Raw genomic sequence first — 24196 nt, forward strand, 5'->3', positions numbered from 1 at the left:
TCTATCTGGACCTTAGTTCTGTGTAAGACGTTAGAATCAAAGATTTTTTTCCTGCCTGTGTGGATATCCAGTTAATCTAGCGTCATTTGTTGAAAAGTCTATCGTTTCCCCTCCACACTGTAGTGGCATCTGTATTACAAGACCATGGGACTTTAAACCAAGTCTTGATATCAGGTAGTTTAAGTCTTCCAACTTTGTTTTTCTTGAGAAACTATTTTTAAATGGCCAAATAGTCTCACAGTTGTTGGCCCCATTCCTTCCTTCCTTCTGCCTTCTCAAGCCCATCTTTCGTTTTGACCCCAGAGCTTACAACTTACAGACTCATCATCTCTTCTCTTCCATGACCATTTCAGACTAGGGGCTAGAATTCCATAAGCAAGTGCAGCTTCTCTTTTGGTGGAAGATTAATACAGAATCACCTTCACCTGTTGTATGCCCTGCCATCCTGGTGACTAATTTGAGTCGGGGCTTAGGTTCCACTGCTGATTGCTGCTGGGCTTCTGGACCGTTTCCCTGACCCCTTTATATTGGACCTTCTATGCCAGAATTCCCAAACCCAAAACCCTCTGATTTTCCTGGTTTGTAGCCCTGAAAGTCGGCTTCAGTTTGCACTTTTATTAATTATTTTTATTCACCTATATTGTCCCCTAATCTCCTTATAAGGATGTGATTTCTCATAGACAAATCTCCAAAGTACAGGAAGCCCACCCCAAATTCTCTATGCTCTAACTACTAGGATATCCTGTTTGCTACCCAATTATGAGACCCTCCTGTCAACTGTTTTTGTATACGGTGGCTTGCAAGACAATAGCTGCATTATTTATTTGCTCCCCTCTAACAGGTCTTAGAATAAGTAGACATAAAAATGGCAAGTTACACACAAGCATGCACGCTTGTTTGTACAGGTTATAAAGAAATTAGATGACTAATTGGAACTCCTTGTGGTGTGGATGGAGAAAGTAGTCCATCAAGAAGGATGAAGAAACATTTATTCAGTTTGTTGTGTGCCAGACACAGTACTAAGGTAGCTCATCTATCCTTTTTTTCCCCTATTAAGTAGGAACAGCTATTTAAAGCCCATATTTTATGTGTTAAAGTGGATTATATAAATGAAACTTTATTTGTAAATTCATTATACAAGTAATACTTCAATTAACATGAAGCTTCTTTTAAGTAGCGTTGGCCTAGACACAGAGGAATTTTCTGGAAAGTTTTGAGCCTCCCCTACACTGACTGGTTTGAGGATACTTAGAAGCAATGGCACTCTCTTAGGTTTCTAAAGGGTAAGTTGAGTCAGAGCCAAGACCTGCTGCAGGGGAACATGGAGCAGCCCAAGTTCTCACCATCAATAGGTGACCCCCCTTTTGAGAAATATGAAAATGTTTTTACTCTAGAAGGCCAATAAAGCCTGTCTCACCTGTAATGGAAAATAGAGTACCTTGCAAAGGTATGACAGGAAGAAAAACTTTCAGAGTTGTTGCTTTGGTTACAAAGTTTCTGATTCATATCTTTGTATTTGCATTAACGTCTGAGTTTGGAATAGGTTGTGAACCAATACATTATTTCATTTTTAAACAGTAATTGGAAAAAAGCAATAGGTTAATCACAGATTAGACTAGAAAAAAAAAAGCCGTCACACAGAGTTCTTTGAAAGTAAGGTTTTATGGGCATGTAAAATGGTACAGCCACTCTGGAAAAGAGTTTGGCAGTTTTTTACATAACTAGACATGTACTTACCATGATACCCAGCAGTCACACTCTTGAGCATTTATCCCAGATAAATGAAAACTTACGTGTCCAGAAAAACCTGTACATAGATGTTCCTAGCATCCTTATTATACATACTATTTATATGTACTATTATTATGTATATACTATTTATACTATTAGTGTATATGTATGTACACACACACTATACATATGCAATTTATAATAGCAAAATACTGGAAACAACCAAAATGTCCTTCAGCAGGTGAACAGTTGAACAAACTGGTATATCTGTACAATGGAATGCCACCAGCAATAAAAAAAAGACTAACCTATTGTTACATGCAGCAACCAGAATGGACCTCAAGGGCATTACACTGAGTGAAAAAAATTCAACCTCGAAGGGTTGCATACCTTATTACTCTATTTACATAATACTCTTGAAATGACAAAACTGTGGCCATGGAGAACAGATTAGTGGTTGCAAGAGAACAGGAATGGAGGTGGAGTGGGGGCAGTTCTGTGTCTTGATAGTGGTGGTAGTTACACAAATCTGAATAGAGGATAAAATTGAACAGAACTATACACAAACACAAATGCAAGTTCTTTTTTTTTTTTTTTTTTTAATGAGATGGAGTCATGCTCTGTTGCCCAGGCTGGAGTGCAGTGGCATGATTTCGGCTCACTGCAACCTCTGCTTCCCGGGTTCAAGCAATTCTCCTGCCTCAGCCTCCCAAGTAGCTGGGACTACAGGCACCCGCCACCACGCCTGGCTAATTTTTGTATTTTTAGTAGAGACAGGGTTTCACCATGTTGGCCAGGCTGGTCTCAAACTCCTGACCTCAAGTGATCCTCCTACCTCGGCCTCCCAAAGTGCTGGGATTACAGGCATGAATCACCACACCCACCCTTTTTTTTTTCATGGTAAAAATTGAACAAAGTCTGTGAACAATAATGTTAACAGTAATGTACCAACATTGTCATGGTAAATTTTATTTTATGTATATTTTACCACAGGTTTTTAAAAGGTGTTACTGTATAAGTAACACATTTATTCTAAAATACACATATTTAAATGCAGGTGTATAAATCTCTTTGATTGCTTTCTTTTTTTCCATTTTGAAACAATCACAAACATAAAAAGTTGCAACGTCAATACAAATAACTTTTTTTTTCTGGAACAGTTTAAGATTGCCAGCCTGATGTCCCATCACTACCAAATAGTTTAGTATGTATCTCCTAAAACCAAGAACATTCTCATGCATGACTACAATACTGGCATCACAAGGCTGGGTGCGGTGGCTCACGCCTGTAATCCCAGCACTTTGGGAGGCCGAGGCAGGCAGATCACGAGGTCAGGAGATCGAGACCATCCTGGCTAACACAGTGAAACCCTGTCTCTACTAAAAAAAAAATCCAAAAAAAAAAATTAGCCGGGTGTGGTGGCAGGTGCCTGTAGTCCCCACTACATGGGAGGCTGAGGCAGGAGAATGGCGTGAACCCAGGAGGTGGAGCTTGCAGTGAGCCGAGAACACGCCACTGCACTCCAGCCTGGGTGACAGAGCTAGACTCCATCTCAAATAAATAAATACATACATACATACATACTACCATCACAATCAAGAAATTAACATTGATACATTGCTGCTATAGTGAATCTTTTGGACCCTGTTAAAGTAGATGATTTCACAATCATCCCAGTAACCTTTTTAGAAAGGATATCAAGTGCTGCATTTACTTCTCACGTCTCTTTATTCTTCTTCAATCTGAAACAGGTTTTCAGTCTTTCCTTGACTTTCATGAGCTTAATACTTTTGAAGATTACAGGCCAGTAATTTTGTAGGCTCTCTCTCAGTTTGAATTTCCCTGAAATTTCCTCCTGAAGTCAGGTGTTGTATTTTTGACAGGATATCCTAGAAGTGACCGTGTATTCTCATGGCATCTCATCAGATGGTGCATGATTTCAGTGTTCCCATTACTGATAATGTTCATGTTGATCACCTGATTAAGGTAGTGTCAGGCTTCACACTGTAAGCTTATACTTTTTCCCTTTGTAATTAAGTATGTTGTGGGGAAGTACTTGGAAACTATGGAAATACCCAGTTCCTCATCTTTCAGTTTATTTACTTACATGTTTATATCTGTGAGGACTCAGTTTATTATTGTATTGATTGGGATATAATCTATTATCATCTTTATTCCAGTGCTCAAATTATTCCTGATTTAGTTAGTAGCAGCCCCTTCAAGCTAGCTTTTGTATCGTATCCTTTTGACATGTCACTATCTTTATTAATGCTTTTAAACTTTATTTTTACTTACTTTTTTTTGAGATAGGGTCTCACTCTGTCACCCAGGCTGGAGTAGTACAGTGGTGTGATCAGAGCTCACTGCAGCCTTGACTTCCTGGACCCAAGCAGTCCTCCCGCCTTAGCCTCCCAAATAGCTGGACTACAGGTGCATGCCACCATGCCTGGCTGATATTTTGTACTTTTTGTAGAGACATAGTTACATCATGTTGCCTAAGGCTGGTCTTGATCGAACTCCTGCGCTCAAGTAATTTACCCGCCTCAGCCTCCCAAAATGCTGGGATTACACGTGTGAGCTACTGCACCCGGCTGCTTTTAAACTTTAGAAAAAGGAATCCTGTAGTTAATGGCTATATAATATGCTGTTGTAGGGATATAGCATAACTGCTTAATTATCTCTTTGCAGCATTTTGTTTTAGATTTCTTTAAAAAGAGTTTGCATAGTACAACCATATTGCCTTCTGGAAGGCTTGTAGCAGTTTACACTCACAAGCAATGTGCATGTGTGCAAGGGTTCCTATCCCCACATTCTCATTAACAATCGCAAAGTGATTTTAAATAATAGGAATTTCATAATTAAAGGGACATAGTTAGAGGTCACTAAGCATTAGAAGGGGTTATCAGGACACTAGGCAAGGGAAGAAAATAGGATTTATGTGTATCTTGTACTTTTTTTTTCTATTTAAATCAGCAGCAGGAAAGAAGAGTATGGCAGAGCAAAGCAGTTATTTTCTTCTTTATGGTGCTAATTTCATAAGAAAGAATTTCAAATACTTCATATTTGAAGTAATTTCAAATACTTCATATTTGAAGTAGATATATTACCATGGAGCCTTTTCCTTTTCTTGTGACTTGCTCATTTCTTCCTGGTAACTCTCAGTGACTGACCAATCATTAACCTCAAAGATCCTTTTCAAAATTCTGAAGCCGTTCTCCACTAAGCAGCTCTCTGAATGAACTTTGGGAAAGTTGCTCACTAGTTGGCTTCATTTTCCTTACCTCTAAATTAAACTGTGTAGTTCCTACAGTACCTTCACTCTAAAACTGGAAGATCTTAGGAAATTTTATTCTGAGAGAAGGCTAGCTTGCAAAACTGGTTGAATTTTCTAGTAAACATTTTCCTCATGTATCTAACTGGGCAACTGTGAGTTGTAAGAAGTATCTGTTTATTATTTATGGGCTGGTTTTATTCTAGGACTTTGGCTGTTAGTCCTCCCTTTGCTTTCTGGTTTTTTTTTTTTTTTTTTTTTGAAACTGAGTCTCACTCTGTCACTCAAGCTGGAGTGCTGTGGCATGATCTCGCCTCACTGCAACCTCCACCTCCCACCTCCCGGGTTCAAGTGATTCTCCTGCCTCAGCCTCCTGAGTAGCTGGTATTACAGATGTGCACCACCACGCCCAGCTAATTTTTTTTTATTTTTAGTGGAGATAGGGTTTCACCATGTTGGCCAGACTGGTCTCGAACTCCTGACCTCAAGCGATCCACCCACCTCAGCCTCCCAAGTGCTGGGATTATAGGTAGTCCCTTTGCGTCTAATGTTAAATCTGACTCGTGGAACTTTTGACTCCTTAGCATAGAGGAATAGAGTAACTCAGGTTTCATTTAAGAATTAAATACATTAGGCTGGGCGCGGTGGCTCATGCCTGTAATCCCAGCACTTTGGGAGGTCGAGGTGGGCAGATCATGAGGTCAGAAGATCAAGACCATCCTGGCTAACATGGTGAAACCCCATTTCTACTAAAAATACAGAAAAAAAAAATTAGCCAGGTGCGGTGGCGGGTGTCTGTAGTCCCAGCTACCTGGGAGGCTGAGGCAGGAGAATGGCGTGAACCTGGGAGGCAGAGCTTGCAGTGAGCCGAGATCACGCCACTGCACTACAGCCTGGGTAACAGAGTGAGACTCCATCTCAAAAAAAAAAAAAAAAAAAAAAAAATTAAATATATTAAAAAGAAGCTATTATAAATTAATTAGTATGGGAAGGATTATTCAACAAAAGGGATTAAGACCATTGCTTGGCTCTTTAGAAAAAAAAAATTCACCTTACATTTTTGCTTTACATCATACACCGAAATAAGTTCTAAATGTGTTAAAATTAAATGTTTTTTAAACCCTAAAAGTAGAAGAAAACAAAAGTGAATATTTATTAAATTTTATATGATAGCGAAATAATGAAGAAAGTTGCATAAAACTTTCTTCATCTTCCTGAAAAGATCAATTGATTTGACTTCCTAAAATTAACTTGGGAAAACAGCTTGGCAGTTTCTTATAAAGTTGAGCGTGCTACATGACCCAGTATTCACACTCCTGGGTTTATATATTTTAGAGAAATGAAAACTTGGGTTCACATAGTAATCTGTACATGAATGTTCATAGCAGTTTTATTTGTAATAGGAAAATACTGGAAACAACCCACATAACCTATATGGAGTGAATGGGTAGACAACCTGTGGTACATCTATACAATAGAACACTAGTTAGCAATGAAAAGGAGTCAGACCCAGGAGTGGTGGTGTGCACCTGTAGTCTCAGCTACCCAGGAGGCTGAGACAGGAGGATTGCTCAGCCCAGGAAACCAGCCTGGGCAACATAGTGAAACCCTGTCTCCAAAAAAGAAGAAGAAAAGGAATGAACTGTTGACACATGCAGCAACATGGATAGCTCTCAAGGGCATTAGGCTGAGGGAAAAAGCCAGCTTCAAAAGGTTATGTATTTTGTGATTCTATTCATGTAACATTCTTGATGTAACAAATTATAATGATGTAGAATAGATCAAGGATTAGGGTTTAGGAAAGAGTGTGACTATTAAGGGGTAACATGAGGGAGTTTTTTTTTGTGTTGATAGAATAGTTCTTATCCTGATTGTAGTGATGGTCACTCTAATGTAATCCACACACATAAAATTTTTAGAACTGTACACACACACACACACACACACACACACACACACAACTGATGAAATCCAAACAAGGTCTGTACCTGAGTTAATAGTATTGTACTTATGTCAGTTTCCTGGTTTGACCACGTGTTATGCTTATTACTATATTACCACTGGGAGAAGCTGAGTGGAATATACACAAAAATGCTTTTATTTCCAACTTGTTTTGAGTCTTAAACTATTTCAAATTTTTAAGTTATTTAAAAATTAACTTGGGTCAGAAATAAATATTGAGGCCGGGCACAGTGGCTCAAGCCTGTAATCCCAGCACTTTGGGAGGCCGAGACGGGCGGATCACGAGGTCAGGAGATCAAGACCATCCTGGCTAACACGGTGAAATCCCGCCTCTACTAAAAATACAAAAAACTAGCTGGGCGAGGTGGCGGGCGCCTGTAGTCTCAGCTACTTGGGAGGCTGAGGCAGGAGAATGGCCTAAACCCGGGAGGCAGAGCTTGCAGTGAGCTGAGATCTGGCCACTGCACTCCAGTCCGGGCAACAGAGCAAGACTCTGCCCCCCCCCCCCCAAAAAAAAAAGAAAGAAAGAAATATTGAAAAGCCAAATGAAGAAAATATTTGTAACAATTATTAGGGAGAAAATTTTTATGCCTTTTATTTATTAATATAAAGAACTCATACAAATCCATAAGGCAAGCACTGAATCCTTAATGAATTGAAGGAGAACTTAACAGAATAAGCATGTACCCAGGAGAAAATTTTTTAGGTGTACTTTTGTAAGTATATATTCAGAATTATCTGGAATCCCCACAATCAGTGTGCCGCCAGTGCTCTTGGTAACATGTTGTCTAGAAGAACTTTTTTTTTTCCCAGTATATTATAGCTATGTAAAGTAATTTCACCTAAGAGAAAAATAGATTAAAAGATACAAAACATTATGCAGGAAATGGTCAAGGAAAAAAGGAGACAAAAGAGAGCATTGTAAATTTGCATTGTTTTAAAGTAGCTTTGAGAGAATTTTGAAAGATCTTGTTCTATGTAATCTGTCCCCTCCAAAAAAAAAATTTTTTTTTTTTTACAGGTGTAAATTAATTATTTGAAAGCAACTGAACAATGGAGCCAGACATCATTCGAATGTACTCTTCATCCCCACCACCACTAGACAATGGAGCAGAGGATGATGATGATGATGAATTTGGGGAATTTGGTGGGTTTTCAGAAGTTAGCCCTTCTGGTGTAGGGTTTGTTGATTTCGATACAGCAGATTATACTCGTCCCAAGGAAGAGTTTGTACCTTCAAACCATTTTATGCCAATTCATGAATTCTCAGAAAATGCAGATAGCCTTACAAGCTTTAAGTCCATTAAAAATGGTAATGATAAGGACATCACTGCTGAACTTTCTGCTCCTGTGAAAGGACAGTCTGATGTTTTACTTTCTACCACCAGCAGAGAAATAATTTCATCTAAAACATTAGATACTTCCATTGATGGCATGGAAAGTCCAGGAAATTTAAATAAAGTAGTGGAGCAGAGACAGAATGTTGGAACACTTGAAAGTTTCTCTCCAGGAGATTTTAGAACTAATATGAATGTTGTTCATCAAAACAAGCAGTTAGAGAGCTGCAATGGTGAAAAGCCTCCTTGTCTGGAGATTCTAACAAATGGGTTTGCAGTGTTGGAAACTGTAAATCCTCAGGGAACAGATGATCTGGACAATGTAGCTGATTCAAAGGGATGGAAGCCTCTTAGCACTCATAGCACTGAGTATAATTTAGACTCTGTACCTAGTCCTGCTGAGGAATTTGCAGATTTTGCCACATTTTCCAAAAAGGAAAGGATACAACTAGAAGAAATAGAATGTGCAATTTTAAATAATAGAGAAGCACTAACCATTCGGGAAAACAATAAAATTAATAGAGTCAATGAACTGAATTCTGTAAAAGAAGTGTCTTTGGGTAGAAGCTTGGATAACAAAGGAGACACTGATGGAGAGGATCAGGTTTGTGTTTCAGAAATAAGCATAGTGACTAACAGAGGTTTCAGTGTTGAAAAACAAGGCCCTCCAACACTGCAACAGGATGAATTTTTACAGTCAAGTGTTCAGTCAAAGGCTTGGAGTTTGGTAGACTCAGCTGATAATTCAGAAGCCATTAAGAGAGAAGAACGTAAAACTGAAGAAAAACTTGACTTACTTACTTCTAAATGTGCTCACCTATGCATGGATTCTGTTAAAACTTCTGATGATGAAGTCGGTTCTTCCAAAGAAGAAAGTAGTAAGTTTACTAATTTCCAAAGCCCAAACATTGACCCCACAGAAGAAAATGATTTGGACGATTCTGTAAGTGTAAAAAATGGTGATAGTAGTAATGACTTTGTGACTTGCAATGATACCAATGAAGATGATTTTGGTGATTTTGGTGACTTTGGCACTGCCAGTGGCTCATCTCCACCTTTTGTTACTGGTACTCAAGATTCAATGAGTGATGTCACTTTTGAAGAGTCTTCAGAGCACTTTCCACATTTTAGTGAACCAGGTGATGACTTTGGAGAATTTGGGGATATAAATGCTGTTTCTTGCCAAGAGGAGACAATATTAACAAAGTCAGACCTAAAACAGACTTCTGATAATTTATCAGAAGAATGTCAATTGGCAAGAAAATCTAGTGGAGCAGGCACTGAACCTGTTTCAAAACTTAAAAATGGGCAAGAAGGTGAGTTTGGACATTTTGATTCTGTGCCAAATAATCAGGATGACTGCAATGGTTTTCAAGACTCTGATGATTTTGCAGACTTCAGTTCAGCTGGTCCTAGCCAAGTTGTAGATTGGAATGCTTTTGAGGATGAACAAAAAGATAGTTGTTCTTGGGCTGCTTTTGGAGACCAGCAGGCTACTGAATCTCATCATCGAAAGGAAGCCTGGCAGTCACATAGGACAGATGAAAATATTGATACTCCAGGAACCCCCAAAATGCACAGTGTACCTTCAGCAACTTCCAAAGGAGCAGTTGCTAGTGGCCATTTACAGGAATCAACCACTTCAGTTCAGGTATTTACTAATTTTCTCTAGTTTGTATGGTGTAATAATTGTTGTAGAGGCTTCTAATTTCAGCTTTTCAAAAAATGTTTTTTCAACTGAGTACCTGTTGAAGGAGTCTTGTTATGTTGTATAATGCCTGTCTGATTTGTGGGTTGGTTACATTTTTCACAACCCTTTGGGAAACTAATAATAGTCCTATAGTAAAGCACAATAAGATTTTTATCTCAATGAGTTTCATTAATATTTACAGATATTCATCAACTTGGATTTTTTAGTGACTATAAATACCATTTATGTTAAAAAAAAAAAAAAAAACCCACACTTACTAGCTAATTAATGGTTCCAGTAAATCCTTCAGTATTACCCTTTACAGTGATTTTAAAAGAAGGTTAAACTGAGATTTAGATTTTTTTTTTAAGCTTAAGAAAAAAATGTTAATTTTGTCCATCAAAGACCTAGGAAATTCAAGTACGGTTTTGATTCCAGGAGAGAACAAGCAGAATTTGAAACCTCATTCTGTGCCAAAGGCTATAGTGAATTGAAGAATAGAAACTAGAAAAAAGCAAATTTTTCTTTTTCCTCAATTTAGCAGCTACTAAAAGACTTGGGGTGAGGGTATGAGATGAATTAAGGTTTAGTCCTAAAATAAGAAACAACTATAGGTTCACTTATTGTAGTTGTATTTATTTGCCTATACTTTCTTACAAATGTACCTGTTAGCTCTTCCTAGAGAGTAGGTGTGTCAGGGAGAATGTTTTTACCCCTTAGCTCCTATACATTATCCTTTTTTGATTCAGACTCTTTCAGAAAAGATTCATTAAGATTCACTTTTACCTAAAGTAGCCCCTAGAGGTGTAGCTTGATATCTAGGTTGTTCCCCAGTCCAGAGTTGTACCCTGTGCTAAATTTTACCCTTTTTCAACTCCAGGGGTGTGGAAGAGGGCACTCCCTTGCATGTCACTGCCTCATACTGACAACTGATGTATGTAACTAACACCTGATCCACAAGCTTATTTTAAATATGCCATTAATAAACTCGGAATCTACAAACTTTATTTATCCAGTTATCTTTTGCTAAGAAAACCATTTTCAATTGGAAATCTTTCCAAAGTCTTTGTAATTGAAATAGTTATACTTCATTGCCTTGATAACTTTGACACAGTAAGATATTAGAGAAACTATGGTATTACCAGTTGGTGTGCATAGCTAATCGCTTTTTAGTTGGCTTTTGTGTCTGGGTAGTTTAATTTGCTAATTCAGTTATTACATGGTTTGACTAATGTGTATTATTCCTATTGAGTAATTCATTATTTAGGCAGAACCTTGCCATTTTAAACAAGAAGTGAACTAATTAGTTCTAATTATGATGCTAAATGAGAACTGTTGCTTTTGACCTAACCCTTTCCCTATTTAGTTTCATCTCACTAGAGGATAGGGTGACACTAGTATTGGATGATCTTTAATTTGTAGCCTTAGAACTTTTAACATCATCAGATAATGCGTTTTTAAAAGTGTGACCACTTCAAGTAGGAATTTCTTGCATCATACAAGTTGATTGAAGTTATTTATGTATAATTTGATAACTGGATGTAGGAGATGATAAAGCATCTGGGCTTCATGAAATCTGATAGATCTGAGTTTGAATCTTGACCCAGCCTCTTAAAAAGCCTTATGATTTTGGATAGGTTACTTCTGAACTCAGCTGTATATACAAAGAAGATAATATCTACTTCAAAGAACTTTTATGAAGATAAAAGGAAATTTTTAAATGAGTGAAGAAATCAATCTGCTAGAAAATAAAAATTTTATAGTATGATTCTATTTTTTTATAAAAAATAAAACAGAAACTGTATAGATGTGGCAAAATACATTAAGAGTGTCTGAGGCCAGGCACAATGGCTCATGCCTATAATCACAGCACTTTAGGAGGCCGAAGTGGGTGGATCACTTGAGGTCAGGAGGTCTAGCCCTGCCTAGCCAACATGGTGAGACCCTGTCTCTACTAAAAATAGGAAAATTAGCTGGGCGTAGTGGCATGCATCTGTAATCCCAGCTACTCAGGAGGCTGAGACAGGAGAATAACTTGAACCCAGCAGGTAGAGGCTGCAGTGAGCCGAGATCATGCCACTGCATTTCAGCCTGGGCTACAAGAGAGAGACTCTGTGACACACACACACACACACACACACACACGACTTTCTTAGATTTGTTTGGCTCAGGCCTCATGCTTTTATTTTTGCTAATGGGTTATGGAAAATGAACAGAATTTGGATGTCGGGAAAGAGAAACTGCTGGAGGAGGCCAGAAGAACTTTGGGAAGAAAGTTGAAGTAGTGAAATGGATAACCCCTGCTGAGTAAGTGACTGAGTCAGAAGTGGAGAAAGATTAAACCAAGACTCTCATTCTTACCCTGCTGTTGTGAAGGAGAGTTGCAGCTGGCACTTTGTTTCTTGGGCTTCAGATTCTGCTGGAAGAGTGTATTAATTTAGCCCTTTTGGAGAGGATTAGATTTATTGGTATTTTTCTTTAAAATGTTTTCCCTAGTTGCTCCGGACAGTGTTCCAAACAAGCACAGAATTCCTTTTTTTTTTGAGACAGAATCTTGCTGTGTCGCCCAGGCTGGAGTGCAGTGGCACGATCTCAGCTCACTGCAGCCTCCGCCTCCTGGGTTCAAGCAGTTCTGCTGCCTCAGCCTCCTAAGTAGCTGGGACTACAGGCCCGCACCACTACACCCAGCTAATTTTTGTACTTTTACTCGAGATGGGGTGTCACCATATTGGCCAGGCTGGTCTCGAACTCCTAGACCTCAGGTGATCCACCCAGCTTGGCCTCCCAGAGTGCTGGGATTATAGGCGTGAGCCACCGCGCCTGGCCTCCTCACATATTAATAACAGTAAGCATTGTAAGTTTTTTAGTGGTAAAAGTTGAAATGATTTATTCCTGTTCAGTCTTACCTGGATGCCACAAGTGTCCCGAACAAAATGCCATCAAGTGGTTTTGTCCGAATTTTGCTCTGACAGAATGTGAGTATTTTAGAATTCAGAGCTTCATTAAATTAAACAAACATGGCAATTTGATTTAATTTGTTTGATTAAGCAAGCGTGGAAAACAAATCTTTGTTTTGTGAAGTCAGACAAATGGTGTAGTTGGTCATTTCAGATTTCTTCCACTTTTCACTATTTGGTATGTGACATTGTCCAGGTCCCCCCCCCTTTTTTTTTTTTTTAGCACTTTCCTATTTTTAGCCCACCAAAAAGATATCTTAAAATGTTAATAAATATGTCTTCCTTGGGGTTAGTGAAATAATTTGTTACTTAGGTAGGGAAAAGTCAAGCAAGAATTCTTTCAAAATTAAAAAAATGTTCTTAGTCTAATTCTCAGCTGTGGGTCCAGTGAGTCTCAGTGGGTTCAAGCTTTGATGTAAAAGCCATACATGAACATTATTAAGAAATAGGTATCTTCTCCCTTCAGTGAACAATTTTTTCTGAGAACCTAAAGTTTAATATATTTCATTCTTTTTTTTTTTTTTTGAGACGGAGTCTCGCGCTGTCGCCCAGGCTGGAGTGCGGTGGTGAGATCTCCGCTCACTGCAAGCTCCGCATCCCGGGTTCACACCATTCTCCTGCCTCAGCCTCCCGGAGGGGTAGCTGGGACTACAGGCGCCCACCACCATGCCCGGCTAATTTTTTGTATTTTTAGTAGAGACAAGGTTTCACCGTGTTAGCCAGGATGGTCTCTATCTCCTGACCTCGTGATCCGCCCACCTCGGCCTCCCAAAGTGCTGGGATTACAGGCATGAGCCACAGCACCCAGCCTGTTTCATTCTTTTGTTAACATTCGTATAAATTGTAGAGAAGGTAAGTACTGGTATCTCCATTATACAAATGAGAACGAAGTCTTCACTTTTTGGCTAAAGATTTAAAACAAAATGCCAACAACAACAACAAAACCTTCCTTACATTTCAAAGAAGCCCTTTTTTATGAATGTTATTTTAATCATTTTTTTTTTCTATCCTGGGAAGCCAGGAAATTTTCTGTATTTTTAGTAGAGACAGGTTTTCACTGTGTTAGCCAGGATAGTCTCGATCTCCTGACCTCGTGATCCACCCGCCTCGGCCTCCCAAAGTGCTGGGATTACAGGCGTGAGCCACTGCGCCCGACAGAAATTTTCTTTTTTTTTTTTTTTTTTAAAAAAAACTTTTTTGTTTCAGAAAGAAATCTTGATTGAAATAACCAAGATGCTTGTTTCACAGATATATGGTAAAAGAGATAATAAATATCATAAGCACTGCATTTAACCCTGAGCTTTTGTAAAATGTTAAAATATTGTTCTGGATATCATTTAGAAATTTAGGTAACAGGGAAGTAATCTGTTTATATTAATTGGCTAGAGAAAAGGAGGCTATGAGTTATTTTTTACTAGACATCCAATTGATAATGCTACAGGGAAAATGCTATGAGCTGAAGATTTGTTTTGAGAGCTTTGAAAGTCGAGTGCCACCAAAAAGAAGAGAATTACTAATACCTTGGCTTGTGTTAGTTCAGGATTAAGTTACTGGTTTGTTTTGTTTTGTTTTTGAGACGGAATCTTGCTCTGTCGCCCAGGCTGGAGTGCAGCGATGCGATCTCAGCTCACTGCAACCTCCTTCTCCTGAGTTCAAGCGAGTCTCATGCCTCAGCCTCCCAAGTAGCTATGATTACAGGCACAGAAACTCAGCGTTCTTAAACGGAATATAACCAATCCTACCTTTTCATCTTCACTTATTTAATCATCTAGCTAATATTTATGCAGGTTTTCCCTCCTGTGAACATTGGAACGTACAACTGAAAACAGAAGTAAGCAACAAAATAAGAGAATTAAGATTTAAGACCTTAACCTTCCTTATAGATCTTTGCTTACTTATTTGGATAGAATTTCCTTTTGCTATTTTTTCCTCAGAAAATTTGACTATCTGGTGTTTAATTTCAAAATAGAAGTGCTTTGTTAGGTTTATTCAGAAACTGTGCAGAAGGGAAAAACCATGTTTAGATCATGGGGAATATTACAGCTGCTCACTCTTCATAGAGCTTGAAATTGGGGATTGGTAAGTATACAGTTGTAGATTGTACTTGATAGCTTACTTAATATTTAATGGTGATGCAGCATAAGATATCCTCTTAAATGGAAGATTAAATTACCCAGTGGATTTTAATGTTTCTTCTAAACTTCTACCTGAGTGTGAAACCTAATGCTATCAATATTAAAACTATTGATATTAATCAACTTCTGTCCCTAAGCAAAAAAGGAAAACTAACTGGAAATAAGTTGAAGGAATATCAAGAGTTACCTGAAATATATAATACTTAAGTCATTACTTAATATCCTTGATAGGGTCTTGGAAACTGCAACTTTAAGGGAAAGGGCATATAACAAAACCAATTTTACCGTAGGCTAACTGATACAAACAAGAGTTAAGTTTCTGTGGCATCTTTCTGGTCACAGAAACATCACTGAACTTCTAAATAAAGACACAAAGCACTTCTAATATTAAACATTTAAATAAATGTGAGCTATACTTACATTTTAAAAAGATTACTAAAAACAAGAAACATAATTACAGACCCAGTTTTTGGTGAATCAGTGAGTGACACCACTTGTAGTGGTGCTGGGTAAAGTCAAGGGATAAATGTTTGCGAAGCAAAAATGATCTAAGGAGCATCTCCTACCACCATGCAATTCAAAAACAATCACAAATCTTGCAGACTCACTGGGCACTTTTCATACTGCATCATTTATTGCTGTGCATTTGTATGATTAGTGTAGACTTCATGAATGTTTATTTTATAATTTATTCTTTTTGCAATCTACTTATTCCAGCTCAGGATCACCAGTGACCAAAGCCTATCCTTCCAGCTCAGGGTACAAGGCTGAAACTATCCTGGCCTGGATGTCATTCCATTGCAGGGCACACTCACACACATACATCAGTACTCACTCAGACTGGAACAGTTTAGACAATCTAATGTGCACATCTTTAGGATCTATGAGGAAACTGGAATACCCAGAAAAAAACCCATGTGGACGTGGGGAAAATGTGCAAACTCCACACAAATAGTGGCTGCAGCCAGGAATCAGTTGTTTTTCTCATCAACATTACAACAAAATGACATTATTCAAGGACCTGCTGTCCTTTAAAGGAGATAGGCATTTGAGTGGCATAAGAACCAGAGTCTGGGCTCCTATGTACACCTCTCTGGAAAGCTGAATGAGACTTGCAATACACTTAATCTCTTTACACCCAGGTGCAGTCTTTTATAAAATAGAGGTATATTAGTTACAGCTCCAGATAAACAGCACCAATAGGGTATGTGTGGAGGTTAGGGAGGGAAGGATGGAAGGGAGGTAGGAGTGGAGGTAGTAGAGAGAGAGAGAGACTGATTATTGGAAATTGAGAAGCTCCAAAAGCCACAGTGCGTAAGCTGGAGACCCAAGAGCTGATGGTGTAGTTCCAGTCTTGAGTCCAAAGGCCTAAGAACCAGGAGAGCAGTGGTGTAAGTTCCAGCCCAGAAGCCAGCAAGCTTAAGATCCAAAAAGAGCTGATTTTTTAGTTCAAGTCCAACTGAAGTACCAACTCAAAATCAAGCAGAAGTTCCTTAGCCTTTTTGTTCTTTTCAGGTCGTCAGCTGATTGGATGAGGCCCACCCACATTAGGGAGGGCAGTCTGCATTAGTGAGATTACCAATTCAAAGGTACTCCCAGAATAACGTGTTTTGGCGTTTTTTGGTTTGTTTGAGACAGGGTCCCATTCTGTTGCCCAGGCTGGAGTGTACTGGCATGATCTCTGCTTACTGCAGCCTCCACCTCAGCCTCTCTAGTAGCTGAGACTACAGGCGTGTGCTACCACACCTGGCTAATTTTTGTATTTTTTTTATAGAAATGGGATTTTGCCATGTTGCCCAGATGGTCTTCAACTCCTGGGCTCAAGCAATCTGCCTGCCTCAGCCTCCTAGAGTACCGGGATTATAGGCATGAGCCACCATGCTCTGCCCCAGAATAATGTTTGACCAAATGTCTGGGCACCCATGGCCCAGTCAGGTTGACACATAAATGTAACCATCACAAGAGGGAACACCTTACATCCATATATAACTTTCAGGATTTTTGGAAGACTGTAACCTGTTTGTGACTAAAATATGCCAGTTGAGAAGGTGTGCATTAGATAAAATGGCTTACTTGCACCAGTGGATAAAGTGAAATGGCTGCTTATATACCCTGGGATTTTCTTCCTCTACCCCCAGACATAAAGACATGACAGAACTGGGAATGAGCAAAAGTTGTCAATTCATACTTGAAGCTTTGCCCCACTGATGAATTAAACCATTGGGTAATCATTTTTTGCTTTCCCAGAAACCAAATCTGGTTTAAAAAAATAAAAATAATTATAAAGACATTCAAGGTAATGAAGGACCCTGATAGGAAAATGAATATATAAGAAATGAGAAAATTGGGAAAGAGGAAAAAGCTATAAAAGCAAGTGTACCTTTGAAGATGTGGTATAGCCAAGGATGCATTACGACTTTCGTGAGCCCTTTCTCCATAAAATATGTTTTTTTGGTTAACAGTAGAAAGTAATATGGAAGGGCCAGGCATGGTGACTCATGCCTGTAATCCCCGCACTTTGGGAAGCCAAGGCGGATGGATCACTTGAGGTCAGGAGTTCAAGACCAGCATGGCCAACATGGTGAAACCCCATCTCTACTAAAACTACAAAAGTTAGCCAAGCATGGTGGTGTGTGGCTGTAATTCGAGCTATTCGGGAGGCTGAGGCAGGAGATCACTTGAACCTGGGAGGTAGAGGTTGCAGTGACCCGAGATCTGCCACTGCACTCCATCCTGTGCAACAGAGCAAGACTCTATCTTGATGGGGGCAAGGGGGAAGAAAGTAATAGGGAGGCAAATTTGTGTGAGAGTGCCCCCTAGTTCTGGCTCTTGTCAGTATATTCAGCTATCAGGCTATTTTGAGAGCGAAAGCTCCTGCTTTGGGCTAGTTTCCATTCACAATGATTTTTGATAGTTATGAACTCGTCTAAGCGTAAGTATACTTCTGTGTAAGTAGCATAGCTCCTCTACTTGGCTTCATAGCATTGGACATTAATAGAGAAAATGAAAAAGGAGGGTGTGGTACCTGCCTTGAATAGCATTTGATTTTTAATCCTACATTTATCAAAGCCCCAATTTTTGAAATGTTTAATAGCCAGATGTGCTACTGTTTGCCAGGCTTGGAAGCTGATACTTATATGAATGAAAAGGCGTGACTGAGTCACATAAACTGGCATTCAGCTAACCAGTCACCAGTTTATTCCATATTCAAGGGAAAACTGAGGACTATTTTTCCTCTTTATACTTTGAAGATGATGGCATTTAAAATTAAAATAATCGGGGCTGGGTGTGGTGGCCCACATGTGAAATCCTAGTGCTTTGGAAGGCCAAGGCGGGAGGATTGCCTGGAAGTAGAAGTTCAAGACCAGCCTTGGCAACGTAGAGACCCCATCTCTACAAAAAATAAAAATTAGCCAGGCATGGTGGTGTTCACCTGTGGTCCTAGCTACTCAAGAGGTTGTGGTGACAGAATCGCTTGAGCCCAGCAGTTCAAAGCTGCAGTGAGCTGTGATGGCACCGCTGCACTGAAGCCTGAATGAGCGAGTGAGACTGTCTCTTAAAAAAGAAAAAAAAAAAATTGAGTAGTTGGTGTAAAGACTATTTTAATTTGACGTTTAGTTAGTATTGTAATGTCAGCTAAATGTTTAGTATGCTAAGTATGTGTGCATTTATTTGTTACCCTCATTTTCAGAATGCAGCCCTGACTCTTTAGTAAGAATTAACAACTAACTTTGTTGAAAATGATGAATTTTAGTGTTCGATGAAGTAATTTGCTTTAAGCAGTTATCACTGCACATTTAACAGGTAAATCCCTTATCTAATAATGTCTAGAAATGTTTTGAAAGACCACAAAAAGTGGGGGAAACATGGTTTAGTGAAAAGAATGTAGGCTTTGCAGTCAGAGTTTGGATCAAATCTTGCTGTGTACTATACCACCAGTAACGCTATGGTTAATTATCTGAATCTTCCTGAACTATAGTTTCTTCATCTGTAATATGAAGACAATAATACCTCTGGAGTTTCTCTTAGAAGATTCATGGAGTAAATACATGTAGAGCGTCAAGCATAGTATGGTATATACAAGACAAAATTTGGCTATTATATGTCTTACAATTATTTAAATATGCCCAACCTGTATATAAAAATGATTCAGATGGCTTACAATAAGATATACTTTTATAAGTAGAACAATTATGCCCCCTGCAGTCCTAAATGAAGGCAAAGTGTTTTTGTTGTTTTTTTTTTTTTTAACTAGTGCACATTAATACTAAGTATGTGCAGGAACCTAGGTTCTAGAAATTCAAGAAAAAGACATAGTCCCTGCCCTCAAAGCTCTTGTAATTTTTAGAAATTGGACTTAGAACCGCTTTGATGACAATATAGTGGTTAGGAGCACCTACTCTGAAGCTATACTTCCTGGGTAGGAACTCAGCCTCTCCACTTAATATTCGTGTGACCACAGGAAAGTTAACCTCTTTCTGCTCTGCTTTTCTCATCCAGGAAATGGAGATAATATTATTACCTCCCTCACATGGTTCTTTTGAAACTTAAATGAGCTAAAATTTGTAAAGCAGTTAGAATAATGTCTGCCACATGGTAGGTACTATGTGAACATTGAATGAAAATTATGATGCACCATAGCAAGCTTTTGCAGTTTCTGAGTAGGTTTCAGAGTACATCTTTTGATCTTTTGCTGAATTTAGGCTCCCACTTTCCTGAGCTGGGTTAAAATAATATTGTTTGCTTTACCTATACTGCCTTATGTGCCTAAGGAAACTAGAGCTCAGCCAGTCTCACTTCACCAATTCTAAATAATAAAGTATCTATTTTTTGGAATTTTACATCTAATTCAAGTCCACATGTACTGTAATATGTTAATAAATGTCACTGTTTGATGCAACCTTTTTCTGCATTAATCTGCTACAAGGAGTTTGAAGATTTGTGTTGTGCCCCCACCTAATCAAAACCAGTAGATTTCCCATTATGGCTACGTGTACTCTGTATTGAAATAGGAGTTCACACAAGCAGGGTAATATAAGCAAAGTACCTTTTTACTCATAAGAAGAAATCCAAGTTTAATATTTTACTTTAACTTGAGTTTTGATGTGACACTGAATGTTACTACTAATTTATATGCATATGTTAAACTATCCTTGGCTGATATTGAGAGGATGATTATAATTTAAAACAGATTAAAATACTTAATATATGTACCCCCAAAAAAATTTTTGAAAAACAAACTTGAAACCTTTGCCACTCTCACAGTTTTCATACACCTTTTATCCCAAGTACTCAAATTTTATGTTCAAAATAACAATGATTTCTTTTAAAAAAAGTAGTGTCTGATTAACAATCTGGGAAAATCTTGTTTCCTGGAAAAAACCTGTCTGGTCATAAGAGAAACTGTTCTTGTGGTAGGTTATTTTAACTTCTCTTCTTCTGAGTATTATATTAGTTATATTCTTGTAACTGTTCTACTTACCGAGTTATTTAGACTATGTTACATCACATTTTTGCATGTTTAACTTTATTTTGCTTCTTGGGAAGCAAAGTACTCTTTTTGAGATGGAGTCTTGCGCTTCCGCCTCCCAGGTTCAAGCGATTCCCCTTGCCTCGGCCTCCCACATAGCTGGGATTATAGGTACCCACCACCACGCCCAGCTATGTTTTTGAGTTTTTAGTAGAGACGGGGTTTCACAATGTTAGTCAGGCTGGTCTCGAGCTCCTAACCTCGTGATCCGTCTGCCTCGGCCTCCCAAAGTGCTGGGATTACAGGCGTGAGCCATCGTGCCTGGCTGAGAAGCAAAGTATTCTTAATGCCTAATGTGTGGTTTACACATTTTGTGTTTCATAATGCAATCAAGATTTAAGTCATAATACCAGTAAGCCAACCACCATTATCCAAAATGTAAACTGTGCAAGGAGTAACCATAGCAGGTTTCATTTATATGAGACTCTTAAAAATAGATACTTAAAAACTAGGTACTTTTTTTCCCCCCAACTCAACAGGGATGACCTTGGGGAGGATGCACAATACTCGGATTAATTTCTTGTTGTAATGTGGTAGAAATTGATAAATTGAGATAAGTATTTTCATAGTGATTTAGAATGCTAAATCATGGTAGAGAAATATTCTTAGCTTTGATTCTAGTTTTGAGACTCATTTATTTCATTCCCTGGCAAGCCACCTGTGTCTATATGTATCATCTGTATAATAACAGTAGTAATGATAAAAGCTGCCACCTCAGCTTGCAGTGAGCTGAGACCCGGCCACTGCACTCCAGCCTGGGCGACAGAGCAAGACTCCGTCTCAAAAAAAAAAAAAAAAGCTGCCACCTCTGACACCCTTGGTGCCAAGTATTTAATCCTCTAAATTATCGTCCACCTCATGAGGTAGATAGACCCTGATATCTCCAGATTATAAATGCAGAAACTGGACAGAAACAGTGGCAGGTGCCTGTAATCCCAGTTACTTGGGAGACTAAGGCAGCAGAGTCACTTGAACCTGGGAGGCCAAGGTTGCAGTGAGCCGAGATCACACCACTGCACTCCAGCCTCGATGACAGAATAAGACTCTTTCTCAAAAAAATAAAAATAAAAATAAATGCGGAAACTGGAGTCTTAGTCCCTGGCTCTCTAACCCTCTATTGAAGTGTTATTATACCAGTCATTTACTTACTGGAATTAACTAATAGTAAGTTAAATTTGGCCTTATTTATTACCAAGAACAAGATAGTGGTGAGAAACTTGTTACAGGATGGCCTGACCACCAAACTGGTCTTATGGAAATTGATATACTTTTTTTGGAGACCAAGTCTTGCTCTGTCACCCAGGCTGGACTACAGTGGCACAATCTCAGCTCACTGCGACCTCCACCTGCCTGGTTCAAGCGATTCTCATGCCTCAACCTCCTGAGTAGCCAGGACTACAGTTGTGTACCACCATGCCCTGCTAATTTTTGTATTTTTAGTAGAGATGGGGTTTCACCACGTTGGCCAGGCTGGTTTCAAACTCCTGAGCTCAAGCAATCCACCCGCCTCGGCTTCCCAAAGTGCTGGGATTACAGGCGTGAGACACTGCACCTGGCCGGAAATTGATACACTTTTAAAAGTAAAATGTCAGAGCAAATTTAATTTTAATAAAAATCTCTGGGCTGGGCACGGTGGCTCACACCTGTAATCCCAGCACTTTGAGAGGCCGAGGCGGGCAGATCACCAGGTCAAGAGATCGAGACCATCCTGGCTAACATGGTGAAACCCCGTCTACTAAAAATAAATAAAAAGTTAGCCGGGCGTGGTGGTGGGCACCTGTTGTCCCAGCTACTTGGGAGGCTGAGACAGGAGAATGGTGTGAACCCGGGAGGCGGAGCTTGCAGTGAGCCGAGATTGCGCCACTGCACTCCAGCCTGGGTGACAGAGTGAGACCATCTCAAAAAAAAAAAAAATGTTGGGCAATGCTGTTAGTGGATTCTGGTTATTTATTATTTACAGCTGTATCTCAAGGGTCAAACCGTGACCCACAGGATGAATCTGTCCTGCCACCTGTTTTTGTAAATAAGTTTCACTGGAACATACCCATGCTTATTCCGAATGGCCTACAAGGCCCAACATATTTACTATCTGGCTCTCTAAAGAAAAGATTGCTAATCTCCTGCTCTATCTTATTCAACATAAGATTTGAAGCAATCTAATGTAATATGTGATCCTAAACATATATGAAACTTTCTTTAGAAATTTCCATTCAACTTATATCCTTTATGGGAAAAGGCTAAAGAAGAAGTAAAAATTGAGGCAATTAGGTAATGTTTCTTTGCCTCAGCTTCATTCCACTTATTTGAGAATTTTGCTGGTGTCTTGACACCTAGCAGTTATGTGTAACATTGCCCAAGTGGTTGGATGTGTTTTAGGGTCATTTCTTTTCTTCCTGTGGTAAACATTTTTTTCCTATCCCATTAAAAAGATAACAAAGAGGATACAAGAAAGATTTAATTTACAGAGAAATAAAATTTGGTCATATGTGAGTTTTTTGTTTATCTTCCCTGCCCAGGAGGAGCCAATCATGTATCCAATTAGGTGGTTATCTGATCTCTTGGAAAATAATGTCTGTCCGTTCCCTCTGTTGAGGCAAGTGAGAGCAAGGGCCCCTTGATGCACTCAAGTTTCACAAGCCTTGGGATCTTGAGGCTACCCTTTACTTAGGGTTCATAATTGATAGTGAGAACCTTTTCCAATATCACACACATGAATATAATTATGATGTGAGTAACTTTTGTAGAATTACAAAAAGAGTACCCTGAGACTAATTATGCAGTGTTAAGTTTTTGCTCTGATACAGCTTCCAAAAGAGATTTGGATTCAGAAAAGGTGAAATTTTTTTTCCTTTTTTTTTTTTTTTTTTTTTTTTTTAAATTTTCCTGGGTGCTCACTACACTACAAAACAGAAATCAAGCATCAACTTGTTTTTGTTACTTGGCAGGAAGTACCACCATGATGTGGCATTTTGCATTTTGCTCATACAGTCTGTGTCAATGCAATTGTAAACTTAATCTTACAGCAGGCTTTAACTTACTAACAATTTGTATTCGTAGTTGATGTTTACATGGTAAACTGGGCTAAGTTGGAAAATATATTACATGTATCTGAAATAGGAAAATAGGAATAAATGTTGTTGTAGGTTACACATGTATAGTAAACCTAGTGGTACCAAAACTAAGTTGATTTAAACCCAACAAGTTTTAGTTAATAAAAATACGTAAAAAAAAATGCCAAGAGATTTATCTGTTTGTTCTTGGTGAAACTACTCTGGGGAATATGAAGGCTTTACTTAGGAGAAAGGTAGTATTCTATTCAAAAATACACATGCAACAAAGACGAGTAGAAATGGAATATCTAAAAGATAATACATATCACCAAAATGATGATTGAGCTTTTTGAATTTTTTATCAGTAAAAATTGAGACATTCTTTCCTACTTTGGTTTGTACTATTAGCAGCAAAAATATTTCCAAAAGGCTATCAAAATTCGTGTTTATGTCCAAAAAAAAAATTGTTTAGCTATAATAGCATAATACTTCTCACAAGCATCCGATCTTTTTGTTCCTAAATCTAGAGTAGA

General features: G+C 38.7%; 1 protein-coding gene across 3 annotated transcripts in view; it reads left to right on the top strand.

Moving 5' to 3' along the window:
- Positions 1-24196, top strand: part of AFTPH (aftiphilin) — a 69310-nt gene that overhangs the window by 19469 nt on the left and 25645 nt on the right. For all 3 annotated transcript variants that reach the window (XR_002734053.3, XM_023223927.1, XM_023223928.1), the window contains exon 2: positions 7986-9952. Coding sequence is in view for 2 of the 3 variants with exons in the window: in XM_023223927.1 (XP_023079695.1) it covers positions 8018-9952 (1935 nt within the window). In the remaining variant the exon portion in view is untranslated. The remainder of the gene's footprint in view (positions 1-7985; positions 9953-24196) is intronic.

Source organism: Piliocolobus tephrosceles, chromosome 15 (genome assembly GCF_002776525.5).
Source record: "Piliocolobus tephrosceles isolate RC106 chromosome 15, ASM277652v3, whole genome shotgun sequence".
Lineage (NCBI taxonomy): Eukaryota > Metazoa > Chordata > Mammalia > Primates > Cercopithecidae > Piliocolobus > Piliocolobus tephrosceles.